Here is a 12,003-nt window from a genome sequence, read left to right on the forward strand (position 1 = left end):
GAGTAACAGACCGTATCTCTCACACATGACACTGAAGACAGGTTACAATGAAATATACAGTTGGTCCTCTGGTAAGTCATATCCATAGTAGAAACAAAAAGTAATGATTATTAGAGAATTTTATTTATAAGCAAATGCCATTTCATAATTTTTTTTTCTTTTTCCCTGCTCATTTATAACCATTTTTTTTTCCAGTTTTTCTTTTTCAAAGTTAAGCACTAAATAAAGTTCAAGTACAAAGAGTCAAAGACTATATAAAAGGAAGAGACATATCATGCTCTATCCTATGGACTAGTGCATCAACTATGACCCCCAAAAAAGAATAGTAAACAGATGACTGATCTAACTAGTCAAAAAGATGTTATGTTACACTAAAGAAATTGGGGGCAGCACTTCTGTTATGTGATCGTAGAATGTCATGTCTGTTGGACTCACTTATGGTGTGTTCCGGCAAATCGCCGGGTTGTTGGTAAGGTGCCAAAATTCTTGAATTTGGATTAGACAAACCGGTCTTAACTTTCTAAACTGATGAATCTTGATCTTGTCGAGATTTTTCTTGTGCTCTCACTTTATGTTGTTCTAAACAAGTGATGGCATGTATTTAAAGATACACAATATGCATTAGTCTAATACTACAACTCTTTTTTTAAAAAAAAAAAAACCTACAACCCAAGTATAGATCATTAGTCTCATATTTGGTAATTTATCTTTAGAATAACTTGATGAAATAGTCGAGTCAAATTTTTATACTATTATATACATACATATTCTTGTAATACACACACACACACACATGTTAATATTTAGATAAGTATATGTAACATTTTGATAATTCAAGGAGTATTATAAAACAAGTTTCTCAACAACAACAAAAAAAACAAAAAAAAAAAAGAATAATATTAGAGAATATGTATTATAGTCCCTGAAAAAAATTGATTCCTCAAAAATTTATGAAACACTTGGGGCTGCTGTATAAGTCAAGAATCCAGGGCAGCCAAGATTCAGTACATGATCAATTCACTGATAAATCTAAATAGAATAAATCAGAATACACAAGACTTATACAGCTGGGGAAAATATTCCAAACAATGTGATGACATTGAGTCCAAGTTTTTTACATTGCTTTTACTAATTTGAATTGAAGAGTGATACAAAATTGGCAATGCGAAAAAACTCATAGCTTATTACAGAGATGCATATTCTAATCACTTAGTTTGGCTAAGCTTGGCATTAATTAATATAAACCATAAATAATCCTGTCACCTATTAGCACTATCCGCCAGTGAAAATATAAGGTTGATCAAATGCAAGAGGATTACCATAGTTATTTTGGTACATGTCATCTCCTTATTTTGAATGTGACGTTCAGTTTGCATAGGTGCTGAAGCAAGATAGGTAAAGCATTATCTCTTCTTGCAGAGAAAGTGTATATTATTCCCCACATATATATTTCGAAAATTTACATGGACTGGCTTATTTTTCTACTAAGCCAGGTTGCCTATTGCACAACCAAAACTGAAGGGGGGAATGTGCATGACAACTCAAGAGAGGAAAAAGATGGACTGGTCAACTTGCCTCTGGCATAACTTAGATAACACTGGATACATTATTCATGAGATTTATCGTGGATCATGCTTTAGGTGATGACAGTAGGCTTTTCTCTTCCTGTGAAGTCCTTCAACTTTGATACAGATAGTGCCAGATCTAAAGCATGAAGAAACAAACATTTAGTAGTTTATATTAATTCAGTTTATAAAAATGATGATGACAATGGACTAACCTATTAATGGTTTTAGGGCCGTTTGGGCATCTACATCATGTTTAGATACATCTGGTTCAAACTGCTCTATGTAAACTCTAACAGTGGCACCTGCTGAACCAGTTCCCTGTAAACATGAAGAAGTTATTTTCCACTTAAAAGATGTATCCCCAAGATTATTAGTTATAGACAGAGAGAGGTTGGCACATACTGATAAACGAAATATGATCCTTGATCCATCTGTGAAAACAAACCGAACACCTTGCTTTGACACCATGCTCCCATCGACCTGGCCAATAAAATTAGTGAGTTAAACTGTCAAGAAAGGACGGTACAGGGTTCAATTGCTTGAGTCACAAGTAAGCATAGGCAATAAACATGTCTGATGTTGAAACTTACAGGATCTGTATAAGTAAAATCATCAGCAAATTGGAGGATATAGCTTCCTGTACAAGGATATTTTTCAGCATCCAAACATTATTTATTTATTTTAAAGTAGCATCCAAACATTGATGAGAAGTGGTGATTGCATGAACAAATTTTAGGTACGAACTTACCATACTTTTCACCTGCCTTGCTCTTAGAGACTAAATCTCTAAGATATCCTATCATTTTATTGGCACCTTCAGATTCACATTCCTGGAAAAGGAATAACATTAATCAATGAATCCATCTCTCACAAGACAATGATTTCAAAACCCAAAACTCAAATTGGAGTAACAACATTGTGCAATTTTTATTTTTTATTTTTCCAAAACTGGTTATGAAACTTACTTCATAGTCATATCTAGAAAAGAAATTCCTTCCATATGTTGCCCAATATTCCTTCACAACGTCGGAGACAGAAACCAACTTCTCCCCTGGTTTCTTGTCTTTGTTTTGGTATGCAATAATTGAAAGCCATGCTAAGACAGCCCTGTCATTTGGAGATGTTGAAGTCATTTCACATGGGAATGGTTTGGACCGTTTGGTTAAGAGATAGAGACAGGATAGAAATATCTCTTTCAATGATTACATACTCCTCATTCACTACAAAAACTTGCACTAAGCATTATAATTAAAGTCAGGTTTTTCATTGGCCCAACTAATTGAAAAGGTAATGCAAGGAAACCAAATTTTTGAGAGTAAAACTATGGCCAAATACCGATTTGCTACACTATTATTGATAAAAAAGTATAATAGTTAACCAAAAAACCACAGTGCCATTTTATAAGATCCAGTGTCATTGATTCAACCACAAAATCAAATTCAGGTGATGCATCAAATCTATTTTGAGCCAGCGCGAAATTAAATATTGCCACATACTACACCATCAAATTCATACCAACATTTACTTGATGAAAATATAAAGTCAACCACTTGGGAATGGCACATTGCTCTTTCAAGTCTTGCATGGCCATACACCCAGGAGAAGTATATGCAGTTCTATGTATCAGAATGGCCACATCTAACCTCTCTCTCCTTAACCCTTTTTCCTGGCAATAATACACCCTCCTCATCCAGAACTGCAACTAATATAGGAATCTGATAAGGCTTCTAGCTAGTCCTTGGTAACAAGTGTGTGAGCAGCATAACCATTATACTGTCTGTTCCTGATTGATCTCAACCAAGCTCTATAGCAGGATCTCTTGTGACCAACAAGATCCAGGAATTGGGTATTATTTAATTTAAGTATAGAACTAGGGGCACAACCAAGCAGAGCCATTGATGAACCCCTTGAATGGCCTGCTTACTTACTAACACAAATTGAGTTCAAGCCACATGTAACAGTTAATCTTACAACTACACAGACAGCTAAAGCAGCATCCTGAGTTTCAACAGGTATATTGTGGCTCAAGAATAGATTACTTGAGCTGAGCTTGAAAAATTAAAATTTTCAGGTGATCTGAGTTCAAACAGCCAGATAGTCAGAATGGGTCAGCTCATTTGGAGCCCTATTAAGCAATGTCAACCTTGAATAAGGCTTGTGATTCTCCTTGTACGGCTACTCAAGCTTTTTGGTATGGAAGGTTGAGCAATTTAAAAATGTATATGTTCAAAGAATGAGCATAATAAAAAATAAAGATGTTCAAATAGATGAGTGGCAACATTAAAAATCACAAATTAAGGATTTTGTGTCATACAACACCAAAAGTAGGCACAAATTGAGGCGAGGAAGGAGAGAAGTTGATGTTATTTTCAAAAGTTACATGGAAGAAAAATAAAAAATGCCCTAGCATGGGTAAGTGATTTGATTCAAGCTGTAGAAGCTAAGATGAAAAGAGCAAGGCCAAAGAAAGCATGCAATAAGGCAGTGAGACAATAGATCACCACAAAATGAATTCAACTAGTTGAAGTCCTGTAGACAATTATAGCATTTTTTAGTGTAAAACAAAGCTAAGATCATGTGAAACCCTAGTAAAGACAGAGAACATGTAGAATTAAATTTTTACCCTACAGTAAAAATGCAGACAATTACCATATGCCATCCTTCTCACGAATGTGATCAGAACCTGTTCCAAAACTCTCTTCCCCACAAATGGACAACTTCCCAGCATCCATAAGATTTCCAAAGAATTTCCAACCAGTGGGGACCTGAAAGAGAAGATCCATTGTTCATCAGGAGAGATCTATCTCTAGATATAAGCCCCATTCTTTAAGTAATACAATAGTTCAAAGAGAGCAAAACCTCAAAGAAGGGAAACTTCAATTTTTCAGCCACGCGATCAAGAGCACCACTTGTTGGCATAGATCGAGCTAAACCCTATTAAATTTGAAATATGAGACATTTCTTTTTGTTCAACAACTAAAATATTGATAAAGAAAATCCAGAGAGAGTTTTTTACCTTAATGCCACTACAGAAATATGGAATGGCTTCTTGTGCATTGGCAGCAATAATTGCGACAGAATCCGAAGGAGTAACAAAAAAACCTCTACCCAAAATCATATTTCTATCACCATCTCCTATTGATGATAAAGGTAAACGGTCATTCAACATAATAAGAATACTAATAAGAATATTAAAAATGTGCGTGCATGTGCACAAGAAATTAGTGACCATTTGGTATTATAGAACCATTAAACACAAATTCTTCCTCTTGTAGTCATCTACAGTACCATCACTTGCAGCACCAAAATCAGGTCCATTTTCACCATACATTGTGTTGACCAAATCCTTGGCGTATCTGTTTAACATGAAAGTCAAAAATAGCAACGCTCCAAGATAATGACAATCAGCAACTATCAAACAAACTATTTCACTCTTACGTAAGATTGGGATCAGGATGACCATGCCCAAAATCCTCCAAAGGCACTCCATTTGAAATTGAATCCTACATGAAATACCAAACATCTAACATCAGGAACTCCAACAATACTAGACTATAATTGCTTTAGGATATTTTATGTTCACAACATACCAGACTGGCTCCTAGCTTGTCCACAAAGATGGGTTTTGCATAAGCACCAGTAACGGCATGCATAGCATCAAATATAAACCTAGAAAGTCATAATATCAAATGGTTCAAAACCACGAAATCTAAATGATTTGTATATTGGAAATTGAAGACCCAACCATGATCATAAACTCAAGGTTTTGTCATTGCCCATAAATAAATAAGAAATCATAAGTACATCTTTCTATACAGGAAAGGGAGATGCATAAACCACAAAGAAAGAGTTCAAGCTAAAAAGTGTATTTATACAAATTCATAAACCTACCTAAATAAACTACCTTAGTGCTGATATACTAACAGTAGTGAATATTTTTAGGGGAGAAGAACCCAGGGGGTTTGGGCACAAGCAGGGCAGGGGTCAAGAATTGTGAAGTAAATCTGTAAATGCAATTTGAGAAAACATTTAATGCATGAATTTTAGTAAGATCATGATACTAAAAATACAAGTATTACAAAAAAGTACATAGATATCAGTACCAAGGTTATACTGTGAAGTGAACACCTCTGTGCCTCTAAAAAGCATGGTATGTATGCAAATTTTCAAAAAGTATCCCTAATTTAGAACTACTAGAAAACTTTTGATAAGAATTAAAAAAGACTGATATGGGTTGTCACTAAGAATGCAGCTTATGAAGTTTAATGTTAGTATATCAATTACTTAATTCTTTAAATAGTTGTAATCCATGAGTAAAAAAGCAGGTTAAGGGTAGTAAGAATTGTGAAGCCAATGTGACTATTTCCATGCATATATGGTTTCAGATACCTTGGGATTAATACAAGACTTGAACTTAACAGTTTTTCAAAGTGATTCAAAGAAATCCAACTTCAGCAAAATTACTGGCCCTTAATGCAAATCAACAGATGCCATCTACAGGTGTTAACAAAAGGATTAAAAGAAATCCAAAAGATGACAAGTTCAATGGAATAGAAAAACAAAGAGTATGAAGATGCTGAAAGCTTGGTTGCAAAATTTTGTTGAAGGTCATTCCACAGATTTATGTTCAAGATTTCACAGTACCTTAAAACTCTATTTCTCTGTTACTGGTTGGTTGAGTGAATAGCTTTAAGTTTTGGGTTGAGGAAGCAATAAAAGAAACAATGATGACTAAACCTAACTGTAAATATGGGTGTCGCCAGCAGTCTAACAAAACAGGATTCATGTAGCAGATTGCACAAAGTAAGGATCAAGGAATGTCATTATCTTTCAGAGCCACATTAAGAGAAATAACAACCACCACCACGAGATAAATGAATAGACACAGAATAAAGGATGACTAAGAACCACGCAATGCAATTAACAAAATAAACCTGTTAGATAGAGGGCATATGATACCTGAAATCTGATCGAGACAAAAGACTTTTGATAAGCTCGAAATCAAATACACTCTGCACAAAAGCCCATAAAATTACTTATCTGTAACTCATATGAATTTCCATCTCAAAATTCCAAATATGCATATCCTTTGTTCCCTACCTCCAGTAGCTCCAAATAGTCAGAAACTGGGTCAACTACTTCAACACTGAAGTTCCTGAACTCAGTAACTCCAAGACGAGATAGGTCAACATCAGGAATGTCTGCCACCTTTATTTCACTGATCTGCATTACACTTACAAAATTGAGACAATATGCAAATAAAATAGAAAATGAATCAGGTGTAAAACACTTAGACTGCTTTAAATCAAACGGGACAGTTGAAAATATTAAGTTGCAGCTCAAAATTTTTCACACCAAAAGTGTACTTTTTCTCTCAGATATTAAAAGAGAAATCATTTTCAAAGACAAGGATGAACAATGACCCAGTAAAGTAACTAACATAATAGACAAAGTAATGAAGCATGTTGTGAACAAAACAATTTAGAGAAATGTTTGGGAAAATGCAATTTACACCCTATAAGTTTTGTGAATTATCATTTAGTCTAAGTTTAAATTTTGTCATTTTAGTCCACGAACTTTGACAACAATGTCATGTTAGGAACCCATGAGTAGAACTCACCCTTGAAAACCGGCTTACAAGGGAAGGGTGCCCAAGACTTTACAAAAACATGGTTAAGCTTACACTTAATCCATGTAAGACACTAGGATGATAACATACTACCACGTTCTGCAGCTGACATCCACAATGGCTCACTCTAACGACATTGACCTGATGGTAGCCCTTACTCTTTTGGTGGCTCCACTCACCTATCACTTATTTTAATCTAGCCTCTAAGTCACCCCCTCTAGAATCCGACCACAAAGCATTTGATCCCATACTCAATGAGCTACGCCCGATTACTAGGGGTGGTGGTTGACTCTGATACCAAATATTAGGAACTCATGGGTAGAACTCACCCTTGAAAACTGGCTTGCACGGAGAGGGTGCCCAAGAGCTTATAAACACATAGTTAAGCTTACACTTAATCCATGTAGGACACTAGGATCATAACATGTCATTTTAGTCCTTCCATCCATTGAAAGACATTTTTAAAGAGAATTAACAACATTTTTCAAGCTGGTTTGTCTCTTTAAAAACATCATTCACGTTTGTAACATTAAAAAATGATTTAAAACAGTAATATAGATCAAATTGGCAGTCTGCTAATCCTTTCTTGTTACATTGCTCTGTTACTTGAGTGCTTTGGTATATCATGTATTCCCTCTTTTGGGTGTTCTAAGCGCATCCTTATTCTGTTTTAGGACACTCTCTGGCTAGCATGGCAGTTTTGTTCAAAAAGGTAATATAATAGCTTGGAAGGCTACTCCCTTGCAGTTCACCACACTTTCAATGGGGTGGGAAGGACTACTTTAGAAGTTAAGGATAACCTGTCACAGTCCCCATTTGCAAGTTTGCAGGTCTTTCTCCTCCTTTCATGGACAATCTAGATTTTTTACATACATACAGTGGGTTTTGAACTCACGACCTCACCCACCACCTTATTCTTACAAGGAGAGGAAGCACCATTTGAGATGGACCTCAATGTCTAGATTCTTTACATGTTTTACTTCTTCTTTTTTCTCCCTTGCCCTTGGTCCCCCTTCGGTTATTTTTTTCCTCCTTTAATAGGATTTATCTATCGATCAAAGAGAACAAAAAAGAATCATCTTAAAACAAGAAGTGAAAGCAACAAGCAATTAACAGTATAAAGGAAGATAAACAGCAGCACAGAAAAATTAGCAAGCAAAAAGATAGATCCAGATACTTACAGAGAGAGTGTTTCCATAAATCTTGTCAGTGATGGATTCAGGTGCAGGCTGACCACTGTTGTAATTGAACTGGAAATAGAACAGTGATGGCATTTTGAGTTGGATACATTGAATGGTGCTATTAGAAACAATAGCAAATTCTCAGGTTATGCAACAATTATCTTATTGAAGAACACCATGCTTGAAGATAATACGATTCATACTGAATTAAGAAGCTTCCAAACTAATATAAGCAAATCCTTTTCTCAATAAAATACAGTAACATTAGGGAGAAGTGTAAACCTTAATTTGAAAGGAATTCAAAGAAACCAATATTTGATTGGGTGCAAAAGTTTGAATATGGACAATTCCAAGAACCATGGTCATAAAGACCATTAGGTTTGATTGCATTATACATACTGGAATTGTAAGATTAAAAACTCACCTTGATACCCCAATCATATTCAGGCCCACCAGGATTATGACTTGCACTCATTATAAATCCACCATTGGCCTGTAAAAGTGATTGTTTAATTGCATCCCACCCGAAGGAGCAAAAGGCAAATGAGTTAGAATTTGACATGCTATGTCAAGATACTGAACCATTGATCAAAAGTAGCACAAGCTTGCCTTTCTCTTGCGGATCACAGCAGAAACCGCTGGTGTTGACAAAACACCTTCCCTACATTGACACAATTTATGCTTATTCTCTATGACAAAAGCCATCAAAGTCATAAATTACAGAAAAAATAGCTTTGCACCTTCATAACACCATTATATATGAATACAACTTGAACAGGATATTAGTGGTGAATAGACTCTCAATGCATTTAGCTACCAGACCAATTGATTAAGAAGATGTTCTCTAGTATCAAAATGGAAAACAAAAATCTCTAAATAGTTGTTTTATAAAATAAAAATAAAAATTTGGGGGGGGAGGGGAGGGGGGGAATTGGAAAATAAAGAATATTCTATGGGACTGCTCTGTGACTGAACAGATACTCCCATAATCTAAATTGGGGAAAACAGAATTAGCATAAAAATGAAATCATTAACAAGAGACACGTCTTCCAATTTTTTTAACTCATGATGACATATCTCTTAATAATGTTTGATCTGAATAAATGAATTTTCAGACATATAAAGTCTCAAAGACTAAAACAAGAGAGCTAACCCTAACCATACACGTTTTACTGCATCGAATACTTATATTTAGCTATATCTGAGTTTGTGTGTCCAAATGTTACCAGAAGAACCATAGAAAGCAATACAATCAAAGACAGCTCAAAACAATAAAATGGCATAGCAAGAGAGCGCATACAACAATTGTTCGTCTAGTCATTCCATACATAATTAATGGTGGAATCTGCTGTAAGTGTCACTCATTTAGATCTATGAAGGACATTGGCAAGAAAAATTTTCATTTGAACAAACTATTACAACAATTAGCATCTTACGTATCACTGTATAGGGTAGACTTATCTGTAAGTTTCCAACCAGATGAAAGACACAGGTAGAAACAGATATATTCATTCAAACAGGTGGGAGAAGAACATACATAAGCACGTTATATTACACTGTAATAGAACTTGGTTAACAACTTAACATCAATTGCCATGAAGATTATAATAACTCAAATAGATGCCATTTAAGAAACTTACTTGCCAACCAAAATTTTCCCAACACCATTCCCTGCAGCTATTTTGATAATTATCTGCATTTTAAATTCAAACAGCCATACAAATTCGTTATACAATTGGAGACAGATAAGATCAACTTAAAATGTTGCATCGAGCAAGTACAGATAAAAAAATTAAAAATAAAAATAAAAACCTAAACCTGTGCAGCTTCTCGATTAAAATAACGCCCATCACCTCCTAACACCAATAACCCATTCTTGTAATCCTCTGCTGGCAATGAATTAAACAATGCCTACATACACAAAATTCTGATTCATATTGAAACCGTAATGCACTTAACACCGATAACTTCAATATTCTGAGAGAAATTTTAAAAAATAAATAAATCAAAACCTGGATCCAATTGGCAAGGTAATTTTCTTGCGTAAAAACTTTCACCTACAAAACAAACAATCAAACAGAATACACAGGACACTCATCAGGCTCTTTTTGATTGCCAAGAACTTGCAGGTAAAAGAAAGGGATGTAAAAATTCAATCTTGCAGTTACTTGAATGAAATACTTCACATGTTATAAACCAGAAATGAAATATCATAAAACCCCAGATTTCCATTTCATGTTTCCTCTATTTTCTTGCCAAACAAACCTACAAGTACTTCGAAAACCACCAACCACAAATCCCAAAAGTTTAAGCTATTAGGAAAGAGTGAATCTAATCATTTTAACCATAATTACAACAGTACTCATTACATGTGAGCCCAGACTCCCAACCCCTAACACTCGACAATTTTAACTTTTTAAATATGAGGTAAGAGTGGAGACAAGTTCAAATTCATGAACACTTATGATCATTTGCTCTGATACCATGATAAATGATCAATCCTCACAAAAGCTTAAGTATTAGACAACGGAGAAGTTAATCATAATTCTATGATTCAAACAAGTTAACACTAATAGAAAGAACAATAAGAGAAAACCTTCTTCCGGAGTCCACTGGTTCCAGTCTTCTGCCCTTCGATCGGCTTCGTTGCTATTGAATTAATCTGCAAAAACTCACACACACACACACACAAATAAGGAAACCCCAAGTGTTAAACAAAACCCCAAAAGCCAAAATGCAAATAGAAAAACATATAGATAGATAAAGAAAGAGAGAGAGAGAGACCTTGATGCCTTCGGGCTCAGCAATGGTAGTGGAAAAGGCTTTGATGGAGGGAAAGTGTGAGGTTCTGAGAGAGAGTTTTGGAGAAGGTGGGGAAGAGAGGAGTGAAAGAGATGGGATTGGAGAAAAGAGAGTGATTGCATTTGATGCTAATGATGACGATGATGATGATCTGGGTCTTGAGGCTGTAGTGGAATAGAGCAGGTTTAGTCCCACCGAGTGAGCCATTCCTTTTCTTTTTGAGATTTCAGAGTGTGTTAAGCTTGAGTTTGAGAGTGCAAAGAGAAGATCTTTATTAAAATTTTCAAAGAAAAAGTTGCTTACTCAAATGCTGAGAAGTGTTTGTGATAGTAGTTGTTGTTGATTGATGTAGCAGAAGAGTGAAGTAGTAGTTTAGTTTTAGTGTTGTTTAACAGTTCAGAGGAAATCCATGGCTGCCACATGTACGTTTAGTGTAGTTTAACAGTTCAGAGGAAATCCATGGCTGCCACATGTACTTTTGGAACACTTATGACTTATCAAGACCCAATACCATGTTATCATGTCATGTGAGAATTGTGAAGTTGTGAACTGCTTTTCCCACTTCCCCAAAGAGAAAGTATATTCCAATTTCCAATTCTCTTTTCTTTTCTTTTCTTTTTCTTTTGTTTTTATTCCAATTTCCAATTCCTATATCCATGTTTTATAGTATTTTTGTTACTTTAAAGTTTGAATTTTTTTTCTTAGGAAAACCTCAAAAACAAAAAATGTCTAGATAAATTATCCTCCGTATACGTCACGGTCACACACCACAGGGGCACAACCCTTGTATCTATGTGTGTTGTGTGTTTTTTTAATACCTATA

At 35.1% G+C, this 12,003-nt stretch overlaps 1 protein-coding gene across 1 annotated transcript; it reads right to left on the reverse strand.

Annotated features, from left to right (window-relative positions):
* Positions 1-1,077: 1,077 nt before the first annotated feature.
* LOC115959891 (phosphoglucomutase, chloroplastic) lies at positions 1,078-11,730 on the reverse strand. The gene is made up of 23 exons (XM_031078536.1): positions 11,484-11,730; positions 11,163-11,394; positions 10,975-11,040; positions 10,391-10,435; positions 10,197-10,289; positions 10,019-10,071; positions 8,988-9,039; positions 8,803-8,871; positions 8,379-8,447; positions 6,669-6,791; positions 6,528-6,580; positions 5,159-5,237; positions 5,007-5,071; positions 4,857-4,924; positions 4,585-4,703; positions 4,428-4,502; positions 4,218-4,333; positions 2,534-2,675; positions 2,317-2,398; positions 2,159-2,205; positions 1,971-2,048; positions 1,781-1,886; positions 1,078-1,704 (listed from the first exon to the last, which is right to left on the reverse strand). The coding sequence occupies exons 1-23, from the start codon at positions 11,600-11,602 to the stop codon at positions 1,637-1,639; spliced, it is 2,019 nt and encodes a 672-aa protein (XP_030934396.1). The 5' UTR covers positions 11,603-11,730; the 3' UTR covers positions 1,078-1,636.
* Positions 11,731-12,003: the final 273 nt, after the last annotated feature.

The sequence above is a fragment of the Quercus lobata genome, chromosome 9, assembly GCF_001633185.2.
Source record: "Quercus lobata isolate SW786 chromosome 9, ValleyOak3.0 Primary Assembly, whole genome shotgun sequence".
Classification (NCBI taxonomy): Eukaryota; Viridiplantae; Streptophyta; class Magnoliopsida; order Fagales; family Fagaceae; genus Quercus; species Quercus lobata.